At 44.0% G+C, this 24,743-nt stretch overlaps 1 protein-coding gene across 1 annotated transcript in view; it reads left to right on the top strand.

Annotated features, from left to right (window-relative positions):
* Nucleotides 1–876: 876 nt before the first annotated feature.
* slc51a (solute carrier family 51 subunit alpha) overlaps nucleotides 877–24,743 on the top strand; it is a 47,105-nt gene continuing 23,238 nt past the window's right edge. The window contains exon 1 of the mRNA XM_035416169.1: nucleotides 877–1,202. Within this exon, the coding sequence (XP_035272060.1) occupies nucleotides 1,130–1,202 (73 nt within the window). The 5' untranslated portion in view covers nucleotides 877–1,129. The remainder of the gene's footprint in view (nucleotides 1,203–24,743) is intronic.

Genomic DNA, 24,743 nt, shown 5'->3' with positions numbered 1-24,743 from the left:
CTATTTTATATGCATTTTTCAAAGTTTGGAAATTCAATAGCTTTTTGGTCACGGTGCCTTACGGAGAGTTCAGTTCTGATATCACGGCTGTCCCCTCCGTTTTCAGGAAAACACCAAAGCTTTCATTTAGGGGAATTCAGTTACGAGATGAAAAGTGTAACAACAATCACATTAGAGATTTTCTGCACGATATGATTAAAACCTCTCCTAAAGGCATTTTTGTTGGCTTTCTTATTTCCTTGATGCTATTTGGAAAATAACTTGGCTGATACCTTATAGATATTGTGCCCTAAAAAGGGGGAAATGTTTATTTAAAACAGCAAGATATACCCATGTACTGTAATTCTATGGTATCAACATTTACTGATGTCAACAATACTTGCAGGTTTTGTCAAAAAGAAGAAACTATTCCACATTTGTTTTACAATTGCTGTGCTATAATATCCTTTTGGAAAGATGTGTTTTTATTTATCTTGCTCTTGAAATGTGATATAATTCTTACTGTACAATAGGAATATTATAGTTTACTTTTTTTCCATAATCGTTACTAAAGGTGTACTTTATTCGTTTTCAGAAGCACCTACACTATCCTCCAAACTCTATTTTTGAAATAATTTTCCTAAATGCGATGAAAAGATTAGCCAAATTGCAAAACGAACCACACAATTTTAGTCTAATTTGTGTTTGTGATCCACAAACACGAAGTAGGCCAATCGGGGGTAAAGCCTATAAATCGCTTGTTTAGCGTAATTTTTGAGCACAGCCATGAACCCATTTTCAGTGCGATAAGTTACCGCGGGAGCCACAAGCTCACGGGCATTCACGCATTTGTGCAAATAGACTAGTTTTCAGATCGATAGACTGCGAAGACAGACTTTGCTGTGATTTGTCAATAACACAACGCATTGTCCCTAGAAGGAGGCGGCGCTATAGGCTACAGTTTGCAATGCAACACACCGGTGTCTGCAAATTCTCTCCGCCGCGACTAACTTCGCTTCTTTCCTGGTTAAAGAAGCTAAGGTCGATTCAGTTTTTGCATCCGTAAAAAGGAATTAAAGTCGGCTACATCATTTCCTCTACTTACAGTACCACCCGAGGATAACAGGCTAAACTTTTCTCAACCATCGCAATGAACGACTCCAACAACATCTTCGATGCGCGGTGTCGTCAGAAACCTCCTCTGGCAATTAACATCATAAACCGTGAGTTCTGCGCCATTAAGATCTATTTAATTAAACTGGCCTACTTCTCAAATCGCGGGAGAATTTAAAATAGGCCTACTTATAGTGATACCAGAACCGGATGACGATGGGAATCTGAAATGAGCTTCTTGATTTTTGTGGAGTTCAGAACTCTGTATAAAGTTCAGCTACTGTCACCCAAAATAAATGTAGCCTATGTCATAGATGATAGAAGTTGCACCAAACTTGTGATGGTTCCAGTCGAACTAATTGCAGCCGCACTGATTGAAAGTAATGCACTAAACGGGTAGTTTGGAGGTGCTGACGACGTCGAAATTATGATTTATGATCTTATCCTCACACAGCGCAATTACAGTAGGCCTCTGTGTTTGGGGATTTTTTAATCAGCCTATATAACGACTATATATCCACGGTGCAGTCCGTAAGTGTATGAACAGTGGCACAATTTTTGTTGTTTTGGCTTTGTAGCCTACTACAGCACATTTGATTAAAAATGCAACAGTGAATATGAGGTTTAAGTGCGCTGTCAGTACAACCAAAAAGATGTGGGAAAAGATGCTAGTATCTTTCCTATTTATTAGATCATCATTGCTTGACAGAAACTCACGAGTAGCCTAACTTATTCGTTTGAGAAAAAAAGTGAAGTGTTCGCCAGACAAATGTATGAATGTTGGACAACTCTTAACCTTTATGCATTAAGGTCAAACAAGTTTTCGGGATACTGACAATGGTACATGGGCTACTGTATTATGACTTACTGTTTTGCCGAATAAATATCAAAACAGTTCTCTCAGAGATAAATTACGCTAGCAATCAACAGATGCATCCGCGTGTTTTAAAATATTTTTTTTGTATTATCATATGACGATCGCGAAACGAAGGACAATAAAGTAGGCTACTCAAACATTTAATTTCAAAGTAAATGTAAATTTTAGTAGATGTACATTTTATTAAATATCATTAGCTATATTCCAGTGTTTATTCAAAGTGGTTCTGGAATTCCTATGCATAGAGATAAGGCCCTGATAAATATTTTTGGTTTGGGCAGATGAGGCTTTTGCGAGTTTTGAAAGAACAACATCATATTTTAACGGAACAAACACGTTTTCATTTTCTTTTGAACAACTGAAATTGCAAGATATTAGTAAAATGAACGTAGGCCTATTCTCTTACAGCTTATCACTCAGACCTTAACATGCAAATGTTTTTTTGTTTTTTTAACATTTTGTATACTGTAAATTGTCAATATTTTTTGGACAATTATCTGTGTTTTTCTAGTTTTGACCTAATTCCAGTACAGTATAAACGATGTTTACTTCAGTTACAGACAGCTTTATCCTTGACATTATGCATTTATATCTTGACACATCTGTAACAGTCTCTGTAGTATACAGATCATCAAAACAATCAATACCCTATGTTGTAGTGATAATATAAAATATATTAATATCAGAATATTGTTAATAGATTATTTGTGTAGGCTACAAGTTTTCGGGATACTGACAATGGTACATGGGCTACTGTATTATGACTTACTCTTTTTTCGAATAAATATCAAAACAGTTCTCTCAGAGATAAATTACGCTAGCAATCAACAGATGCATCCGCGTGTTTTAAAATATTTATCCTTGACATTATGCATTTATATCTTGAACATTGAACATTTTGCAAAACATCCAAAGCAACGCAGCATTATCTTTATCATTCAGCAAGATGAATTCAAATCAGAAAACACATTAACAGATAACAAAACACAAATACAAATATGAAAACACATATTACATATAAGAATAGGAATCAAAGTGTGATTTTACTTGACATGATTCAATAAAGTTATAGTCGAGTTGTTTTACTCAGTGGAGAGGTCATCACTAAGCTCTCATTGGTTGTACTGAATAGGCTACACGATGATGACTAGCTGATGGATGCACTACAAAGACCATCAAGAAGAGGTTGAATGAAATGTAATTAAGACATCACATGAAGTAGTTGGAGCGAGCAGTGATTTTCTCAATGACTTGTGTTTTCGTATTTGTTTTTGTTTATGTGTTTTGCAATTTGAATTTGTGTTGTGATAATGTTGCGTTGCTTTTGTTGTCTTTGCCACCATTAAATTCAGATGATAGTGTCTGCAGTGCAGAGTAAAGACTGTGACACAACATGGGAACTTTTATGACTTTTTTCTTTATTTCAATGGAGTTTCCAGTCTTTTTTTAGCTGTTTAATTGGAGCATTACGGAAGGTTTTCTTGCAGAAATCTGCAGCTGAGTTTACATAAAAATATCTTCAGGATGTAGGAACCTAGTTTAAAATAACAGAAACTGAACAAAAGCCTTTTTGCATTCCGGGTTTTCTGACTTCAAACTTTGAAACTTTGACCATGGGTGTTCCGTATGACCAGTTAACTAGAGAAAAGGCACCCTGGCTTTTCCTTGCCTGCTCTCTCCCTGTCCCATTACCTCCTGGACAGATGTGTTTGATAAAACAAATGAAATATGTCAAAGAAAGCAGATCACTGAAAAGATGAGGTATAGTTCAAAAAACCAACATAGAAAAAAAATGTAAGGAATATTTAAGTGAGACTCCAGTTACCTCAGACTGTATTGGTTCTTCACAAAGGGCTGTGGCCTCAAAATTAGAGTACACTCATTTTGGGGACACTCTCTGTATTTTCCCCAATTGAGATCCGCCCCTGTGGGCCCTGCTAATTTGACTGGGGAACAGAGGCATGCAGTTGTTTTTAATTCCACAGTTTCCTCTTGCATTGTTCTTCCTCCTGAACCTTGGAATGTGGCTAGCTACAATGCAAGTGGACGGACACCCCCCGCACACATAAACACACAGGCACACATGTCCTCATCCTGTCCCATTAAACCATTTTGCTTCACTATGAGAAACTGCAGGCAGAGCCGGCCTAACCCAGTAAGTGACAAATGCGGCTGCTTAGGCCCCCACAACTGCTAGGTGGTCCTGTGGTGGAAATTCTATCTGCATCCACCGTTGGTGAGAAGTGTCAAGAGACTTACGCACAATATTCAGTTCAGACTTTAATGTTTGCAAACAAAAGCATACATGAGAACGCTCTTACCCCGTGTCCCGAGTTGCAGCGTAGGGACTTTCTCTGTTATGGGGGTTTGGGTAAAACAGATCATTCATGCTAGGTGATTTGAAGCTGATAAGCAAAAGGCTATCTAAGATGTTGCAGCTGTGTGCATCAAGGATACATTTTTGTGGTTGGGGGGTACAACCCTGGGCGGCTGAGGAAGGACAAACAAACACGTCCTCAGGCACACAAGGTTCTGTACCTGTTCTTCTTTCTCAACCAGCAATTTTCCATTAATATATGCAAGCATAATTTTTCTATCACAGTCCCCCCTTTTATCATTTTATGATAACTACATAAGCAAAAGAAAATTTAAACAACATTGGCAGGTTCACACAGTATAAGCATTATACATGAGTATCTTCTTTATCCGAGTCATATTCACTTGGAGACAGTGGTGTAGGTACCATGGCCTACAAAAGACAGTGAACTACAAAGCCCATTTGTCTACCTCAGAGTGACTCACTTAACCATGCCCCCTTCCACAGCTTTCCCGTAACAGTATTGGCCTACTGTAAATTCGAAACGTGCAGCCTTCAATAAAACGGAGGTTACTGTTCGCACTCTCTTTCCCATTCCGCTCTTTTCCATTTTCCTCTCCCTGGACTCGCCACCCTTCTCCTGTCGCCTCTTGTGTGAGGCCACATGCCAGGAAGAGTTCGCAAGGCCTGCAGCGGAGGCTCGAATATCCTTGGCTACCGGCTGCTGGAGGAACGAGGCGCCCGAAGCGCTCCTATGATTAGAGGTGGTCGAAGAACCAGGAGAGCCACGCACGACCGACGCATTCTTCAGAGCGAATCCCAAGAAACAAGCAACTAGCGGAGGATCCGGTTGCATGTTTTGGAATAGAATGGGCGACCACTTTCCCCTTTCCACCACAACCTCCACAGACTTCGCAGTGGAACCCAGGAAACATTTCTAAGAACCAACCCAAAGCAAAGGACACTGAAGTAAGACTGTAACTCTGGGCTTAGTATAATTAGCGATGGACCAAATGTAGCCACGTTTATTATTGGATGTACGTAACTGTGACTGTAATTGTGTTTTAATGATAAATGTAAACGTTCCGTATGTTCGGTTGGCTCTAAGCCATCCACCGTGCTGCATTAGTTTTGATATATGTCACGCACAGAACATATCTTGCATGTGATCTATTTTAATTACTAACCAGTCATAACACGGCATGTTGATCTCTATCAACCACACATAGATAGCTATTCAGTTACCCTGTGTCTGTTTGGTATGCTTCATACGCCATTGTTTCTCACTAGCTTTGTGTAGATTAAAAAACCCCTCCTTTCATACTCCATCTTGTTCCTTTGATCTCCGTGAACACATGTCCGCGGTATACAACCCCCACCTAGGAGAACATCCAACACTCCTCACTCACATAGGCTACTCACACGCACACACATGCACACACACCTACACACGCGTGCACTCATAGTTTGTTATACATCATTGTAGAGAATCGTGATTTGCCTTTTTAGTACTTTGTGTTTAATAAACTTTATTATATTTACACGGTTCTCTGTATTTATATTACCCTTGTGTTGAATTGAGTCAGCCACTGCTAATCCAAAGAACTTAATAGAATACCTTCACCCCTTAGCGGCATGTCCCCTACAGTGGAGTGGGGACCCAAGTGGGTCTGGGGTTCAAGTCAGGTCAATGGTGAGGATTGTCATCATCATATACTGGATTCCCTGGAAGGGACTCCAGAGCTTTTATGTCTGGGTCCTCAGGGTCTTTTTCTAGCAATTACATATACTGACCTTGTACAGCACTGTTAATCATCTTAGAAACCAAGGATAGCACACGGGATAATATTATCCTACACATTTTCACAAAATCTTTTTGAGTAATTTGAGAACCCCTGTGTTGCCCAGTGCTGTTGTATTGTTGCTACCATCCCCCCTTTTGACACATGATCCTTTCCATGTGACAACCAAATGCATATCTGCTGTCGGTATAAATGGTAACTGTGCAGTCTTTTGCTAAGATGCATGCATGGGTAAGTGCAAAAAGCTCACCTGCCTGTGCTGAGAGATGGCTTGGCAGATGGGCTGATTCTAGGCACGTGTGCTGTGTTACTGCTGTATAGCCAACCTCTGGGGCCTCTGTATCAGGACCTCTTTTAGCTGATCCATCCACGAATAAGATCAGGTCGGGGTTGGTGAGAGGTTGTGCTTGTAGATCGGGTCTTGGTGTCCGAATTTGGTCTACAGCCACCACACAGTCATGGGGTTCACCGTCCTTCTCGGTAGGAAAAAGAGTAGCAGGGTTAATGCCAGAACTAAACTTCACAGTTACATTGGGTAGCGATAACAAGTTGGTAGTGGAGCATGCGTGCAGTAGACAAGTGCGATTTCTTCTGTTTAAGTAAAATCTCAGCTATAGTATGAGTAGCCCAAACTGTGAGCGGCCTATAAGCCACAAGCTATTACAGCTGCTGAGGCTGCTGCTACCGCCCTAAGACAGGGAGGCAGCGCTCTAGTGACTGAGTCTAGCTGCTGAAAATAGTAAGCGACAGGCCTTTGTTCTATTTCATTTCAGTCAACACTCCACTGTATGGGTCATCCTCGCCGAGAGGGTGAGCTACTAGGAGACTGAATAGCAAATTAACCACCACTACGGGGAGGACATGACGTCACGCAATAAGTATTGCTTCATGTCCACCGCCCTCTTTTTGCCTCCTACGAGAGCTCGAGAGACTGATTTAAAATCATCATTTGCATGGTTTATCGTGCCTTTACGTTGCTTGTTGAATTGAAACTAACCTTCTGTATTTCGTTTCATGAGAGCTTCGTTATTTTTGTTTTTATCCGCAAATTCGCGGCTCCAACTTTGCCCTCTCCCGTCTGCCAAACGGAGCCTCTTCTCCTTAAAAAGGAATACGCTACCCGAGGCAGCTTCACTCCCATGCAGCGTGCTGCGTTATGTTTTGTGTTTGGTACTGCTGATTGCATGTCTGCACATTTCTGGTAAGAATGCATTTTGTTAGTGAGGTTGTTTAAGCAGCTCACTGCTGTTAACTTTTGAATTATTAGTTTTACTACTGATATTTTTTTGATTATAGTAACCTATATTGAATTTAATTGGTTTTGCATTTTTGCACACATTTCTGTTGTATGCATATATACATGCACTATTTTGCTACTTACACATTATATCATTGATATATTGGTGTACTTTGCCCTGAACACAAACAGTCAACGCCGAAAGGAGCCTCTGCGTCCGTGAGGTCGTACGCCACCTTAGGCTCCTCCACCCCCTCATGTCCCTGCAGTATTACTGTTCAGGTCCGTGGTTTATTGGTGGTGTGTGCACTGCTGCATTCATTATGTTGGAGGGTGCGCAGGATTCGGGAGACGGTGGCTCTCCCGCGGATGGCGTCCCACCTGGGCAACCAGTTTGTATGGAGCGTGATGGGGAGGGATTGCACACGCAGAGGCCTGCGGCCAGGAAGCGTGCTGTGAAGCGCCGGCATCAGGAGCCTGAGCTCCTTCAGCTGCAGCTGCACATGCGGACAATACAGCAGACCTTGCAAGGGCTAGTAGCGTCGCAACAGCAGCCACCTAGGCCCCACGACTCTTGGGAGCCTGTGGCTAGACGCCCCCGCTGTCACTCTGATGAGCTGTCCACTGCAGCATCGGACAGCCTGGACCGTCCGCTTGACCCCCAACAGTCAGAGACTGAGGAGGGGTCTGTGTCTGACCAGGAGGAGTACTCCTCTTCATCTGGGCCCCCTGCCCTGGATCCCTCTGACCGGGCTGTGATTTTCAGGGCGGCTAAGCGTGCTTGCCTCCCCCCCTCCAGCCTCTGCTCCTGTTCCTTCAATTTTTGATCGTAGCCCCCAGTGGCTCAAGCCGGAGGGTTTGCCGCTTTCGCTCTTGCCTGTCTTCATGATTGTGTTACAATTGTCCTGGAAGTCTCCTGGGATGTCTGCACTCCGCAGGACCCAGCTTGCCAATCTGGCTGGTGCTGCGTCCTATGGGGTGGCTGCTGTTCCTCAGGTTGGGCCTACATTTGCAATGGACGCTGGGGCTGCTTGCAAGGCTGGACGTGATTCCCAGCATCCCAATAAGTGCTGCCGGGCTACTGACAGTCAGCTGCTCAAGGCCTACTAGGCCTCTGCCTTGTCAGCTTGGCTGGCCAGCACCAACGCGCTACTGTTGGTGTACTTGGAGGGGTTGCTGCAGGACCTGTTCTCTGCTGCCCCCAGTGACTCAGTGGTGGTTGACATCATGATGCGTGGGGCTAGTGCTCATGCCCAAGCCTTGGGGAATTCCATGGCCTCGGTTGTTCAGGCCCGTCGCCAGGTGTGGCTGTCCCAGTCCAGTCTGGCAGACCAGGACTGCATGGCAGTCCTCGCGGCCCCTGTAGTCCCTGGGGAGGTGTTTGGGCCACCTGCAGAGGCTGCGCTGGAGCAGTCTCGTGGGATGAGGGAGCTGGCGCGCTCCGTGAGGCAGGTTCCGACACCAAGGCCCCCAGTACGCAGTGCGTTTTGAAGGCATGCTGGTCGCAGAGCACCTCCATCTTTTGGCCCCACCCACTCTGGTAGACGCCAGGTCTTTTTTGGGCCCTCGCCCAGCTCCTCAGGCCCTCGGCCTTCCTTTCGGGATCAGGGCCGATCCCGTAGACCCCCCAGCAAGCCTGCACCTGATAGCCAGTCCCGTCGCTGACGGTTGGCAGCCTCCAGCCCCGCGTTTCTCCCTTCTCCATCTCACCCAATGGCGCCTGTGCACCCAGTGCCCATGGGTGCGCAGCAGGGTACAGGCTCCAGTTCAAGACCAAGCCCCCCCGCTTTCGTGGGATTATTTCAACTTGAGTGAGGGACGGGGATGCTGCACAGGTTCTCTCCAACGAAATCGTAGCACTGTTGGAAAAAGGAACGATAACACCCGTGCCCTCGGTGGCAGTAGGACGGGGTTTTATTCAACCTATTTTCTCACACCAAAAAAGGATGGAGGCTTCCGCCCCATCCTAAACCTGAAAGGGTTCAATCATTTTCTAAGACACCTGCCTTTCCGCATGCTCCGCCTGTCCCGCCTCCTCCCATTGGTGAGGGACGGCGACTGGTTCACCTTGGTGGACCTGCGGGATGCATACTTCCATACATCGGGATCACCGGAAGTACCTCCGTTTTTCGTTTCTGGGCAGGGAGTACGAGTACTGGGTCCTCCCGTTTGGCTTGGCCCTAGCTCCACGCACTTTCACAAAGTGCATGGATGCCGTGCTGATCCCGCTCCGTCGGCAAGGAATTCGCATTGCGAATTACCTAGACGATTGGTTGATCTGTGCCCCAACAGAAGAGCAAGCCGGAAGGGACACAGAATCCCTGCTAGCCCATTTAGTTAGCCTGGGCCTGACCCTAAACAGAAAAAAGAGCCACCTCCAGAGAGAGGGTCTTTCTAGACCTGATCTAGAAAGTCCAGCCAGCCGCCGCACAGGAGGCAGGATGTGCCTGCCTCCCAGTAGTCCGGGGCAGGCACATCTGATTAGAACAGACAGCTCCACTGTTGTCTCCTATATCAACCGACAGGGTGGTGTACAGTCTCCGACCCTGCATGCCAAGGCACGCTAACTACTGCTCTGGACACACGCTCAAGGCGTGTCTGTGAGGGCAGTCCACCTGCCAGGCACGGCTAATGTGGCAGCCGATCTGCTGTCCAGGTGGGGCCCCAGGCCAAGGGAATGGCACCTGCACCTGGACATTGTGCAGGCCATTTGGTCTCGCTTCGGGGTGGCTCAGGTGGACCTTTTTGCATCCTTGGAGAATGCTCATTGCCCCCTATGGTACTCCATGGTGGGGCCAGTGTGGACGCTAGGTGTGGACGCTTTGGCGAACCAGTGACCTCCAGTGCGGCTTTATGCCTTTCCACCTTTTCCTCTCCTGCCTGTGATTCTGGTGAGGATCAGGGAGTCAAGGGCAATAGTTCTGTTGATTGCCCCCGACTGGCCCCATCGGACCTGGATGGCGGACTTGAGGGAGCTGCTGGTGGGTGCCCCATGGCGCCTCCCGACGAGGCTGGACATGCTGTCGCAGGCCCAGGGCCTGCTATGGCATCCGAACCCGGGGATTTACAGCCTGCACGTTTGGCCCCTGGATGGTGGTCGTTACGGGACCTAGATCCAGCGGTGCTAGGGACACTTCAGGCATCAAAAGCACCCTCTACGAGGGCACTTTATGCCGGGAAGTGGGGCAGGTTCAGCCGCTGGTGCCGGGAAAAAGGGTCTGACCCAGTCTTTTGTGACATTCCAGTTGTCTTAGCGTTCCTTCAGTCCCTCTTTGAAGAGGGGTTGGCGGAGTCTATGCTGAGAGGTTACCTGGCTGCCATCTCTGACTGCCATGAGCGTATCGATGGCCTGACGGTAGGTTCACACCCTCTCGCCAGCCAGTTCCTCCGAGGAGCCAGACGGCTTCGCCCACGTAGGTCGACCTCTCTCCCCTCTTGGGACTTACAAGTGGTTTTGAATGCCCTCACTGAGCTGCCCTTTGAGCCCTTAGCAAGTCTCCTCTCCCTAAAAACTGCTTTCCTGCTCGCCATTGCCTCTACGAGGCATGTGAGTGAGCTGCATGCGCTGTCCGTACACCCCTCCTGTTTAAGGCTGGGTGACGGTGGCTCTGCGGCTTATCTGCTCCCTAATCCTGCTTTTCGGCCCAAGGTCCTCTCGCGGTCGTACGTTTCTCGGCCTTTGGTTTTGGAGGTCTTTCATCCTCCCCCTCATGACTCCCCTGAGGAGGCCAGACTTCACTCACAGTGCCCTGTCTGGGCCCTGCGGTATTATGTTTCCCGCACAGGGGCTGTGAGAAAAACGAATCATCTATTTATTTGCTATGGAGGGGCTGCGCAGGGCCAAGCCTTATCTAAACAGCGTTTGGCCCACTAGATTGTAGATGCAATTTCCATGTCATACAGCAGCGCTGGTGTGCCCCCTCCCACAGGTGTGGTGGCTCACTCCACTCTGGGTGTGGCTGCCTCTTGGGCTTTATTTCGTGGAGCCCTGCTATCTGACATATGTGCGGCGGCTGGCTGGGCTTCATCCCTCATGTTTGCCAGGTTTTATCGCCTGGACGTGACGTTGTCTACATCAGTTGCCTCCTCTGTCCTCGGGGCAACCTTGAATATAATTTAAGATTCAGGGTGTTTTTATCACCCAGTAGTTATTTTTACATTTGCTCCTTCCGAAGAAGGGCATCTAAATAACGCGTTCATTACCCCACTACATCCCCCTCCTGACTGATTTGCTATACTGTTGACCCATACAGTGGCGTGTTCTTCACCTTGGTTCTGTGAATAAAGGTCAACACGCCACTCGGCGGCGTCACTCGGGGAATTCCACGGCCTTCAGCCGGCAAAAGAGAATGAGCGGCGGACATGAAGTAATACTTATTGTGTGACATCATGTCCTCCCCGTAGTGGTGGTTAATTTGCTATTCAGTCTCCTAGTAGCTCACCCTCTCGGCGAGGATGACCCATATAGTGGCGTGTTGACCTTTATTCATAGACCCGAGGTTACCTACGTAACCATTCGTTTTCCCCCATGTTCTTGCAAAAGGGCTGCAGTCATATACCCGTTTTTTTAATCTACTGCAAGTGAGAATGGCTTTGACATATCAGGAAGTCCTAATGTTGATGTGCTGGCCAGCTGTTGTTTAATTGATTCAAAATTGTTAAGGGCTTCCTCATCCATTGGACCTTATCATTGGCTGCTTATCGTGTGCTAGGTTTTGCAATGGTTGTGTAAGTTTGGCATAGTTGGGTATCCACTGTCTGCAGTAGCCTGCCATGCCTAAAACGGACATTACCTGTTTCTTAGTGATAGGTTTCGGAATCTATAAAATTGCCTCAACGCGTTCTGTTCCTAATGTTCAACCCTGGTGTGAGACAGTGTGACCCAAATATTTAACTTCTGTTTGGACTAGCTGTAGCTTATGTAAACTGCATTTGTGTCCTTGTTCAGCTAAATATTTCTGGAGGGCAATGGAATCTGTGCGGCATGTTTCGGCGTTGGGGGAGCACACCATCAGGTCAACTACATACTGCACAAAGACACTTTCGCCAGGGAATTAAAATCCATCTAAGTTTTCTTTGAGGGCGGCAGAAAACATCAGGGGATTCTGCATAGCCCTGGGGCATGCAAGACCACGTGTATCTCTTTCCTTCATATGTGAAGGCAAACCAGTGTTGGGATTCTTTCTCAACTGGTATACTAAAGAATTCTTCCGCTAGGTCGACCACTGTAAAGTAAGTTGAATTTCCCGGGACCTGAGAGAGAATAGTAACAAGGTTTTGCACTTATGGTGCTCAATGATGCACGGCGTTATTAACTGCGCGTAAATCTTGAACGAATCGCCAGGTGCTGTCTGCTTTCTTTACTGGTAAGATTGGTATATTACATGATGATTCAGGGGAAGATACGTCAATACCTTTTTCTAATAGAGATTTAAAGGCCGGGGCAATTACTTGTACAGCTTCTGGACGCAATGGATATTGATTTTTACAATTCCTCTATCTGCTTGTTGTTCGAGGGAATAAGGATATGCCATGACACCCAGAGATGGCGAAAATTGGCTGCCATTAGATCTAGTTACCCAATCAGTGGTGAAACAACATTCTTTTATCCACGATCCCATGTCCTTCCATTTTTTATTGAAGGCTTTGCACAGTGACACATGAGGCATGCTGTCTTTTATACAATAAAATTCTCAGATTGTTGGGGTCATTTGTACATGCATTGCACAGAATTCTTTCCCTACATACAATGTTTTCCCTTTTATCTGATCACTCCCTGAGTGTTCAAAGAACCATCTCCTTTCCCAGTCCTCATCTCTATCTCTGCTTACACGAGCAGTGACATGCAACTCTTCCTCAGACATCACGTCACCTCTGTCATACCACAAGCGAATAGCTGTTGCAACCAAATCTTTCATCTGAGCCTTTCCTGACAACATCCGCATATAAGTGAACAATTGTTTTCTGGTGATTTGTGTGGGGTATAATGTTCAGCTCTGGTCACCCACAACCCTTTGCTAGTGCAGTCAGTTTGAATTCCTGATCTACACATTATGTCTCTCCCTAATAAATTAACAGGACAACAATCAGAGAACAAAAACGAATGCTTTAACTCCATTACACCTTGTTCATCATCTATTCGACTACAAGTGGTGCGGTAAAATTCTCCTACATTTTCCCTCCCCCAGCATCATGCGTTACGATGGTTCTGCCACTCATTTTAGGTGGGTTATTTCCCCATTCACTTTTAGTGATCACTGAACATACAGCTTCCGAATCTACAATAAAACTAGGTGGAGTATATGATAACATTAAATCAGAATCATATTTTAGCTCACGTGTCTCCTGAGTGTCATCTGTGTATGATTGGTCTGCCTGTCCTTGTCCCTCCCTCGTCTCCTCACACCGTCATTGATTATTGTTTCTCCATCCCCCTGGATTGTTCATGGCCACATTGACTGGTGGAGCAGTGTCCCAGGTCTCTCCGCCCTGTGGCCCTTCTGGACTGTCGCGGGACCAATGGCCAGGCTTCCCGCAGTCGTAACAATTGTTATTCCCGGGTTGCCTCCAGTCCCTCTTCCCCGGCCACGGCCTTTGTCGCATCCTTGGGCATGGTTCTGACCACGCCCTCTGCCAAAGGCTTGAGCTGGGCGAGTTGGAGCTGGGATTATACCTTGGCACTCTGCTCATCCTGGTTCTTTTGCTTACCTCCGGTCGTTCTTTCAGCATGGATGGTAGCATCATACGGTTAACATCAGAAAAGAGCCTGGCTAGTGGAAAGTGTAGGTGGCGTCTACAGGTGGCAGGTTTATGTTCCGAAATACTTTCCGAAATTTTCAAAACACTTTTAGCTATTCCGATATAAAAATGAATGCAGGAAATATGAAGACATACATGATGAGTTTATTCTACTATGTATTTGTATTACCAGATGAGTGTGTTACATCACCCTTAACACTTCCCAGGATTAGTATTAATCGGGAAGTCAAACAAACAGCCACCTGCTAAAAAGGACATTTACAGTGCATGTACACTGCTAAAAAACCAGCGTGAGGTTTTTTTATTATGTAGAAATACATATAAATAGCAATAAGGTGACCATAGATTGTAAGTACGTCTTTGTAAATAAAACTGAATTTTTTTTTATAAAAGTCTGTATGTATACTTGAAACAGGTTGTTAGTAAAAATAAAATCATGCTGAAATTTCCATGTACAAATTGGCATAGTTTTGGGCCATGGCTGACTCCATAGCATTGTCACTTTTTATCTGAAGTTAAAAAGCATGCCCAAACAAATAATGTTTGTACAAAACATGTTCCTTAAATGTAGTTTGAAAATTTTGTAGAGGCACACGGGCACATGAATTACTGTAATGGTACCAAAGGGCACTTCATGCTAACGTGGATTACATTCTCATTTGCGCATTTTACCAAACATCCTTCATAAACACGCACCTTCTTACACTAACAGATGGTAGCTTCAATACTGGCCATTTTGTCAGTACTTAACCTCTTAAGGCACAAGCCAAATTTTGCCAATCCTTGCCAATTTAGGGGGTCCCCTATTTAAAGCTTTATAACTCCAGACGTGAACACCACAGAGACTTGAAAAATGGCTTAAATGAAGCAAGACATTTGTACAATTTACAATACTAACAGATTAGTTTATATTCATAATTTTGGAAGAAATAAAGTGCCACAAATGCAATTGTTTTGACAAAAAATCCAAAATAAATTTGCACTTTTTAAGTTTGCAATGAAATACTGAGAGATTGCATATATGTAGGAGGTTAAACTATACATGTGCTAGGTCAAAAACTTCTTGACCACAAATTCATAAAATCTAAGGGTGGATATGTAGAACTACTACAGATGTACGAAGCAAAAACTAAGCAGTGTACCCAGCATCTCCAAATCTATCCAAAATGTCTAAATTATGCATTGCTGTAAATCATAACATATCCACGTATTTCACTACAAATCAACTGTTTTGACTCAAGAAAATCACTGTTGCATAATTTTCAAATGGGAATTACAAGCTTTCAGTCAGTACAGTGGTCTAAAATAGCTAGGTGTCCAGAAACATATCCAAAATCTCTCCAAAATTGAATAAAATGCTTTTTGTCCATTATAAAGCATATAAAGGAGCCCCTTATGAGGGTTGAAGATGAAACATTGCTATCAGATTAAAAAAATAATGCAAAAATATTGTCACACAATGCGGTACAGTACCTAAATGTGTAATAATTAACTTGTGTGTATTTCTATACTCTGTACTCTCGTATGTTTTCTTGTATGGGGATGAGACAACATGAAAACAATTTTTGCCCGTCCACCACGTTTTGGCAATGTTCCAGCTCTGATGTCATAACTGTTGCATGCTTCACAAAAACTATTACACTTCCATCTAACGCTTACATTACAGTGTGAAATATTTACATTATATAACACCAATAACCTATTTAAAGATACTCAATTTCAAAAATAACGTATATAACCGAAATATTTTGAGCGGTAATACTTACATAGCAATGATGATATCTCCTCTATGTTCAGTAGATGGAGACAGAGACAGTATCAATTATATTGTTCTATTCGCTTCTGTTTTGCTCCAGAAAACGATGTCAGCTAGGTCTATCAGCAAACATATGGCTTAGCTATGTTCAGAAGTCCTCAATAATAATAGTATTTTCCAAGAAATTACGAAATATCCTTGAACACGTTTCGTTAGGTGCATCGTATTTGTCTGCTAACAGAGTGATTGCGTAAGTGAATGCTATGCTAAGAATATTTTCTGTTACGCTGACCTATAAAACGCTATTCCAAAAGCAGAATTAGACATGTTATACATCGTTAGAAAGCTTATACTCTCGCCTACCGAATAAATGAATTGTAAATCAAGTCAGACTGTACTAAAAAGGGCGACGACGCCGTAAACAACAGGTGTGGTGTTACGCACAGCTATTTTGGAAGATACCCAGGCGTCACAGATGCGCCTATATTTCCCAAACGGATTGTCCAAGACAATATATGACCACGCAGTCTCAAAAGGGACATCTCTACACGTAAAACCAACAGTAAGGTTTTATATTTATTCAATATTTAGTCCCAGATATTGACTGTAGAATGACATGGTATCATTTTTAAAAACTTTTTCTCGTTTATTTCGTTATTCAGTGAGCAGCGTTTTCACTGCTGTATAGGCATATCTTAAGGCTATTGTCAGGTTTATCTTGTTGCTATGACGGAATACGATTTTTTAGTAGTGAAAGAATTTTTTTATGAATGCCAAGATAGACAATATTGTCCATTATGTCAAGGGTGGGGGGTGTTTTTTAGGTGAGACTGCAGGGAGGGGGTGTGTGTTAAATGAACGACGGGAGCGACAATGGTGGGGCTGCGAAACTCCGTTTTCGGCATAGTTGTCATGTATCGTCTACTAATGAAACTGAAACAACGCGTTTCTGTTTTCATCTCACACTTTGGTTGCAGTAGCACTGAATGTTTGAGTTTAGTAATTTAGGCACGCGGGCATGCCCACCACTAGGGGTTGTGCGCTAAGAGGTTAAGAATCAAGAAGTGCATACATACAAGTGAACTGGCACTAAACGGCCACTAGGGGGAAGCATTTAAATGTAAAAGGAAAGTAATTTTAATACATTACATTACAGGCATTTGGCAGACGCTCTTATCCAGAGCGACGTACAACAAAGTGTATAACCATAACCAGGAACAGGTATGACGAAACCCCTAGAGAGAAGTACCGGTCCAAGTGCAGGGAACAACCGCATAGTTCAACTTGGACCCTGAAGGTTAAACTGATTAACACTAACACAACGAGAACGGCAACAACGCAGTCTATGGAAAAAATACAAGCAGTAGTTATGACAGTTAATGCACCTAAGTCACCTATGAAACAGCTGCCTAGTTACAACCCTAAGCTTACAGTCATTTACAGGGGGGTAGGGAGGGATGGGGAGAGGTGCAGCCTGAAGAGGTGAGTCTTCAGTCGTCGTTTGAAATGGGTCAGTGTCTCAGCTGTTCTGACCCCCACAGGGAGGTCATTCTACCATCGTGGGGCCAGAACAGACAGGAGACGTGTTCTGGAAGTGCAGGTGCGAAGAGGGGGAGGTGCTAGGCGTCCTGAGGTAGCAGAACGGAGGGATCTGGCTGGCATGTAGGGTTTGAATATCTTGTGGAGGTATGCTGGGGCTGATCCCTTGACTGCCTGGTATGCTAGGACCAATGTTTTAAATTTGATGCGAGCTATAACAGGCAGCCAGTGGAGGGTAGTGAGCAGGGGAGTGACATGGGAGTGTCTGGGAAGGTTGAAGACCAGACGAGCCGCAGCATTCTGAATGAGTTGCAGGGGTCTGGTGGCAGATGCCGGTAGTCCAGCCAGAAGAGAGTTGCAGTAGTCCAGGCGGGATAGAACCATTGCTTGGACCAGGAGCTGGGTTGAGTAGGTGGTGAGAAAGGGGCAGATTCTCCGGATGTTATACAGGAAAAATCTGCATTCCCGGTTTACTGCTGCGATGTTCTTGGAGAGGGACAGCTTGTTGTCCATCACCACTCCGAGATTCTTGGCACAGGGTGATGATGTCACTAAGGTGTCCCCTAGGGAAATGGAAAAGTCGAGGAGGGGAGAGGATAGAGCAGGAATAAAGATTAGCTCCGTCTTTCCCGGGTTGAGCTTCAGGTGGTGATTGTCCATCCAGCTCTGTATGTCCCTCAGGCAAGCGGAGATGCGGGCAGGGACCTGTGTGTCCGATGGGGAGAAGGAGAGAAAGAGTTGCGTGTCGTCGGCATAGGAGTGATAGGACAAGCCATAGGCAGATATTACAAGGTCAAGGGATCTGGTGTATAAGGAGAAGAGAAGGGGACTGAGGACTGAGCCCTGGGGAACTCCGGTGGCGAGGGGACGGGGTGGTGATACCTTACCCGCCCAGGCAACCTGGAAGGAATAGTCAGAGAGGTAAGACTCAATCCAGTCAAGGACTGTGCCGCAGATCCCTGTTGCTGCCAGGGAGGACAGGAGGATAGAGTGCTCCACAGTGTCAAATGCAGCGGAGAGGTCTAGAAGAATCAGGACAGAGGAGAGGGAGGCTGCTCGTGCGGCATGGAGTGACTCACTGACCGAGAGGAGTGCAGTCTCGATCGAGTGGCCAGGCCTGAAGCCAGACTGGTGGGGGTCAAGCAGGTTGTTCTGAGAGAAGGAAGCAGAGAGTTAGTTAGATGCAGCACGTTCAAGTGTTTTGGATAGGAAAGGGAGGAGCGATACCGGGCGGTAGTTCTGAATGACTGAAGGATCTAGTGTGGGTTTCTTCAGCAGCGGGGTGATGTGGGCCCTCTTGAAGGATGAGGGGAAACATCCATGCATTGCCTATGCATGGACAGTGGGGCCATGACACTCCTGGTGACACCTGGTGTCATGTATGATACCATAACTAACTTTCTAAGTAAATTACTTAATTTGTGACCTGTGGAGACTGGGACACTACCAGGTCTGTGATAGGTCTGATAAGACCTTAGAAGTCTCTTCTCTGATGATCTTCACATCCACCTTTTTTACAAGCCCATATCTGCTGGGAAATGTCTTGGTGACTATACCCATTGGTCATAGGTTCCTTTTTGCCTGACGGTCTTTCATAAGGACCATATCTCTTATCTTTAGGTTAGGCCTTTCACAGTGCCACTTCCTTCTGCTCTGAAGTGTGCAGAGATACTCCCGACGCCATCTGTCCAAAAAGGTGTCCGCAAGACGCTGGACCTGTTTCCACTGTTGTCTGAGGAGGTCTGCTTTTCAAAACTCCCCCGGAGGAGGAGAAAGGGTACCTGTCTTCTGCGTCAACAACATAGCTGGTGTGAGTATCAGGGTATGAGTGACTCAGGATCAGAAGAACAGGAATGAGGGGTCTCCCGTTCATGATGGTGCGCACCTCTACCATCAGAGTAGTCAGAACCTCGTGGGTAAGTCGAGAGGACCTGTTTTCCAGCAACATGGAGTCCGATATGCGGGCGCTATCCCGATAAGGTGCTCCCATGCTCCACCCATATGGGATAAATGGGGTGGGTTGAACACCCAGGTGAATCCATGCTCATGAAGATAACTTTCCATGACTGCAGTCGAGTCGGTGAGCCCCAATTCCTTACAGTCATTGATAAAATTTTTACCCCAATCTGACCTGATCTGTTTTGCAGGACCTCTATTCAGAAAAATCTTCTAACTGCATTGATAAAACTTGAGGTTACCATGGATTCAATCACCTCGATATGCACTGCTCTCACGCACATGTACATGAAAAACACAGTCCACCCACCTCTTACTATTTACTTGGCCTCCCTTAGTGCAACGAGATGTGACCTCCCTGGGGCCAAAGACATCAAGGCCAACGTAGGTAAAAGGGTGTGCTGTTTGAAGATGTTCAGCTGGTAATTCAGACATTTGCTGTTGCTCTACTCGGCCTCTGAGTTTCCTGCTGATCACACACTTGAAGATGATACTTCCCAGACATTTTTTGCCCCAAACCAGCCAGAGCCCTTCCTCTCCCATTGCGCCCTCGGTAAAATGACAACCTTGATGCTTCACCTTCTCGTGATAATGGCAAGCAAGCAGGGATGATGACCAGGAATCATGAGAGGATTTGTATCGTTTCTCTCAAGCTTGCTTTGAGAAATACGTCCTCCTATATGCAGAAGGCCATCGCTGTCAATGAATGGAAGCAGTTTTCTGAGTCTGCTGTATGTAGGCGCGGTCTCTCTTATCTGTTAATCACTGAAATTAGCTTTCATTTGGACACTTTTTATCACTAATCTTTTTGCCTTTTCCAGTCCCTCTATTGTAATGGCCTGGTTACAAAGATGCTAACCTTTGCAGTCACTGCCTTGAGTCGAAGGGATGTAGGAGTGGACAACATGAGTTAAACATGCCATTGCTTTGAGCAGAGATTTCCAACTGGAAAAGCGTTCAAATCGTTTAGTCCTGAGCTGGTTATTTGAGGTATGAGTGGCATGTACAGTACTGACAGTTGTGGGCATATTTCTACATTGGTTGCAGGTTCAATAAGCTGAAAGAATGTGTCTTGCTCTGGGGCGAGTATGTTGAGCTCTGTCAGGAAGGCTGGGCCTGTTAGCCAGTTTGTGTCTCTCAAGGGAGCTGTGGGCACTGATCTAGAGCTGTGATCAGCTGGGTTCTGCTCAGAGGGAACATATCTCCATTGATCTGGGTGTGCTGACTGCCTAATTCTCTGCCTGTGGTTGCTGACGTACATGTAGAATCGCCTTGATTCATTGTGTATATAGCCAAGTACATCTTTGCAGTCTGAAAAAAATGTGAGTGTAGTTGCAGATGTATCTCGCTGACAATGAGCTCTGCAATTTCTACTGCAAGGACGGCGGCACAGAGTTTGAGTCTGGAGGGTCAAAACGCTAGACGGTCACGTGATTCATGTAGGCTTCAGATAGTTTCAAACAATCCTGGCGGGCGATTATTTTCAATAGGAAAGATAACACCAATAGAGAGAACAGCGATTTATGGTAACTAGTAAACAATATATGCATTAATTTACAATATATATGGCATATATTGTATGTGTGTGTGGTTACATGAATATGTTTTTTTTTTTTTTTTAATGAAGATAAAATTTACCTCAAATTAGAGGATTAGTGTGACCAGCTAGCTTCCTTGTTGACACATCCCTTGGCTAACCAACGTGTTGCTTGCTACACACCTAAATTTCATCTCAGCACCCCTAAAAAATAATTATTATTAATTATTATTTTCTGAAATCATTTTTAGCCTTTTCTAACGTTAGATTTAGCGAACTTGTCTGAGGGCTTAAATGCTGCTAAATTGAAAATCAGCACCGCTACACTTCCTGCCCACCCCACCCCTAGTTTCAAACTGAGCTCACAAGATGTAGCTATAGTGAATTTAGGATTTCATGGCGCAGAAAAACACAAGGAAGTTGAAACGTTAGCAAATTAAATTACTGAATGAATTACAGAGAACGTTGGGTCAAATCAATATTACTTTGCAGCTGATTCGATGTGTTTGGCGATGTATCAACGTAATTTTAGCGAGCTCACAAGCTAGCTAGCTAGCTAATGGTGTGAAACTCGTGTTACTTACTTGTAATTCATTAAAAGTATTGTTGAAAATTAAAATATCATATATAGAAAAATATTAATGTATTAATTGTTATCCAATGAAATGAGTGATTTAGCAGGGGAGCTAAACACTTTTGCAAGTCACTGTAGGCTTATGCATGTCACATTCTCATTAGGGGCTGACCCTCCCCTAAAAGGTCTGATCCTAGAATTGCCTCTGCTGTATTGCATTGCTTTTTTATATTATGTTCTTAAACTTCTATGGTAGTCACGAGTAGTCATATCCTAATGTAATCTTTATGACTTTCAGATATGACAGAATCAGGCAGCGAGCACTATATATACAGGTTCCTATGTAGTTATCCCTTTTGCTCCCTAATGTTAGGATTGTGATTCTGTTGTATGTAGTGTTGGAGGACCACAATGGAAATAAGCCTTTTTCGGCTTTGTGTTGTTTTTTATCCTCAATGATTTTTAATGTATGTAACAATTGCAGTGCAGTTTTATATGTGTTTTAATTGTCAAATAAATTCAATTAAATTCAATATGGGCTGTAATAAGTACTCCTTAATAGGAAGATCCTTACACCAAGAACATATCTGTTGCTATAAGTACCTTATTCAAGAAACACTATGTAGGGGTTAGGTAGAAGCAGTCTATTCAGTTCATGACCTCCAATATAAAAGGATTTCATTGACTACAACAACAAAAAATCATCCTCATTTCACCAACTCTGATTCAATCAAATTTCTAAAGTAATGCTTCCACTACAAAATGTGTGAAAAATGATGACATTTATTTGGCAGACAAAAAAGGGTCAGATAACAACCTAAATACATAGAAGGGCCATTACCAACAAATACCATAACAATGGTACCTTTACATCTTCATATAGTAGACTGACATAAGTAAATCATATACAATTATATACAGCGAGTGTACAAAACACTTATAACACATTATATATAGATAGATAGATATACAGCGTGTTAAATTTGAGCCGGGTGTGTTGAGGGAGGTCTTTGACTTCCTAAAATTGAAGGCAGATGGATTGACAGAGCTGGAAAGGGAGTGTGTGCTGACCCTGGACGAGATGGCCATCACACCAAGCATGGAGCTGCACATGGGGACAGGCAAATTATATGGTGATGTGACCTTACCAGGTCACTAAGGAGTTGTTTATGTTGGCGGGAAACACAACCCTCTCTCTCTGCCACCAACCCCGACATCAGAGCTTCAGTGCGGCTGCAACATAACACATTAACCTAATACAGACAGGTAATAGCTAGAATAACTAGGCCTACAACAAACACTCACCACATATACTATTCTGTTTTTACTAACTATGTTTAAAAGTCTCACATCTTCAAACCTGCACTCTCCTATCCATATCAACGGCCATGCATCACAAAAATAGCCTAAACAACAGCTTTAACCCTTCCTTATTATTCTTTATTATTTCAGATAACTCATAGTCCAAATCATTGGATATCCTCATTTCACCACCACTACCCACCAGACTACAAAGCACATGCTCCAATGTTATATTTAACTAATAAATACAATTTTTCCCCCCAAAGACATGTTTAGAAGCCTTTGTCTCTAATTTAGTAATGTTATGCATGAAATGGCATTAACAGAACGTAACTTGCAATTAATATAGATTGTTATATTGCTAACTTTATCAATTATCCTAAGCTAACGTTCTGTTATCGTTAGCTAAATCTACTACTTTGGTGGAAAATAATGAGCTAACATGCTTTAACTCATTGTTAATTCGATTCAAATGTGCAAATAAGATCAAAGTATCAAAAATGCTGTTGATTTTAACTTCTTACTTTTTAAAAGTGCATCACAGACAGTCAAAAACACTGCTACTCTACGGCGCTGCTGCTACTAGCTCCCAATGTTTGGAACTATTCAGACTCTCCACGATCCGCCATTGCTGTAAAATAATTGGCCCGTTGGAGTGAACGGAGTTGACGGGACTCTTTCTGTGGCTCTGATTGTAGCTACAAAAACAATGCCAAATAGCTTATGTTGCGCTATTTGGCTTTGACTGACTGACTGACCACCAGCAGTAGGTGACGGTCTCACTTTATGATAGCGTTACGATTATGTTATCTTATACAACGGCTTGGCTGAATACTCGATTCTGATTGGTCCAAGGGTGGGTATTATTTCTCAGTAAAGGGACACATTGGCCTTTTAACAGTTCTAAAATCAATGCGCTACAAAATCCAGCATTCTAAAGCAGTTTTTCTTTAGCAACATTATTTTATCGCTTTTGAATTGTTGTTACGTCCCCTTCCCTTTTCAATGTCCAATTTCGCAATAGATGGCAATGTTGAATCACAGTTCTAGTTACTGGCTTCATTTAGGGATGCCACGTCCCTTATTTGGACAGTAAAATAGGCGTTCCGTATTTAACTCATGGCTATGGGACGCATTTTCATCCGTATCTTTGAGAACGATTTTGTTTGTAGTAACCGCTGTTTTGAATACAATTAAATCGTTAGCTAGCTAGCTATAATAAGCATGCTGTGAGACCATTCTGACCTAAAACCCAGAATTTTAATATTGGCTAGGTGACAAGTGACGGCGAACCTAAAAGCTAACTGGCATTCAAACCCGGTTTCAGAGTGAAAAACGCAATGTCTACACTGCGAGACCGCAAGACAGAGCTAGGGAGATTAATTTGATTGAGTTATGGTTTCATGTTGTCTTCTTAAATAATGTAATAACAAAAATGACCACAATTGGTGTTAATTGTATGGTATAAACCGAGAAGGAACAATTTTTTCTTGATAGAATCATTGTTTTCATAGAATTAGCGACCAGAGTTTTTGAATAACAACGGTCCAAATAGAACTACCAACCACAGTTTTGCTTGACAACGGTAAAATAATGTGCCCAAACGGCCGTGGAAGAATATTTCACTTTCAGGTGATTAAGTTGATAAAAATCAATAAATATTAAAGTAAACATATATAGTCATTGTTGGTATAAGTGGAATAAACCCCTTTGGGCTGTCCCGTTATTGGAAAATAATGTACTTCGGTGGTGGTTAAGCGAACTTGACTTCGCCTCGGCCGCATCACCACCCCCGTTGTACATTATTTTCCGATAATGGGACAGCCCGTCGTAGTTTATTCCTTACTTGTTATCATCAACATTAATTGAATTAATCATCGTCATCGTCATCATGGCATGGCACACACACTACCTCCCTGCGAGTCCCTGTTAATCATGAAGCTACTCCATGCTTACCGCTTGAACACTGTCCTCCTGCTCCTGCTCACTCTGTCC

The sequence above is a fragment of the Anguilla anguilla genome, chromosome 4, assembly GCF_013347855.1.
Source record: "Anguilla anguilla isolate fAngAng1 chromosome 4, fAngAng1.pri, whole genome shotgun sequence".
NCBI lineage: Eukaryota > Metazoa > Chordata > Actinopteri > Anguilliformes > Anguillidae > Anguilla > Anguilla anguilla.
Note: the sequence above shows the minus strand (reverse complement) of the source record. Positions and strands in the feature narration are given on the sequence as shown.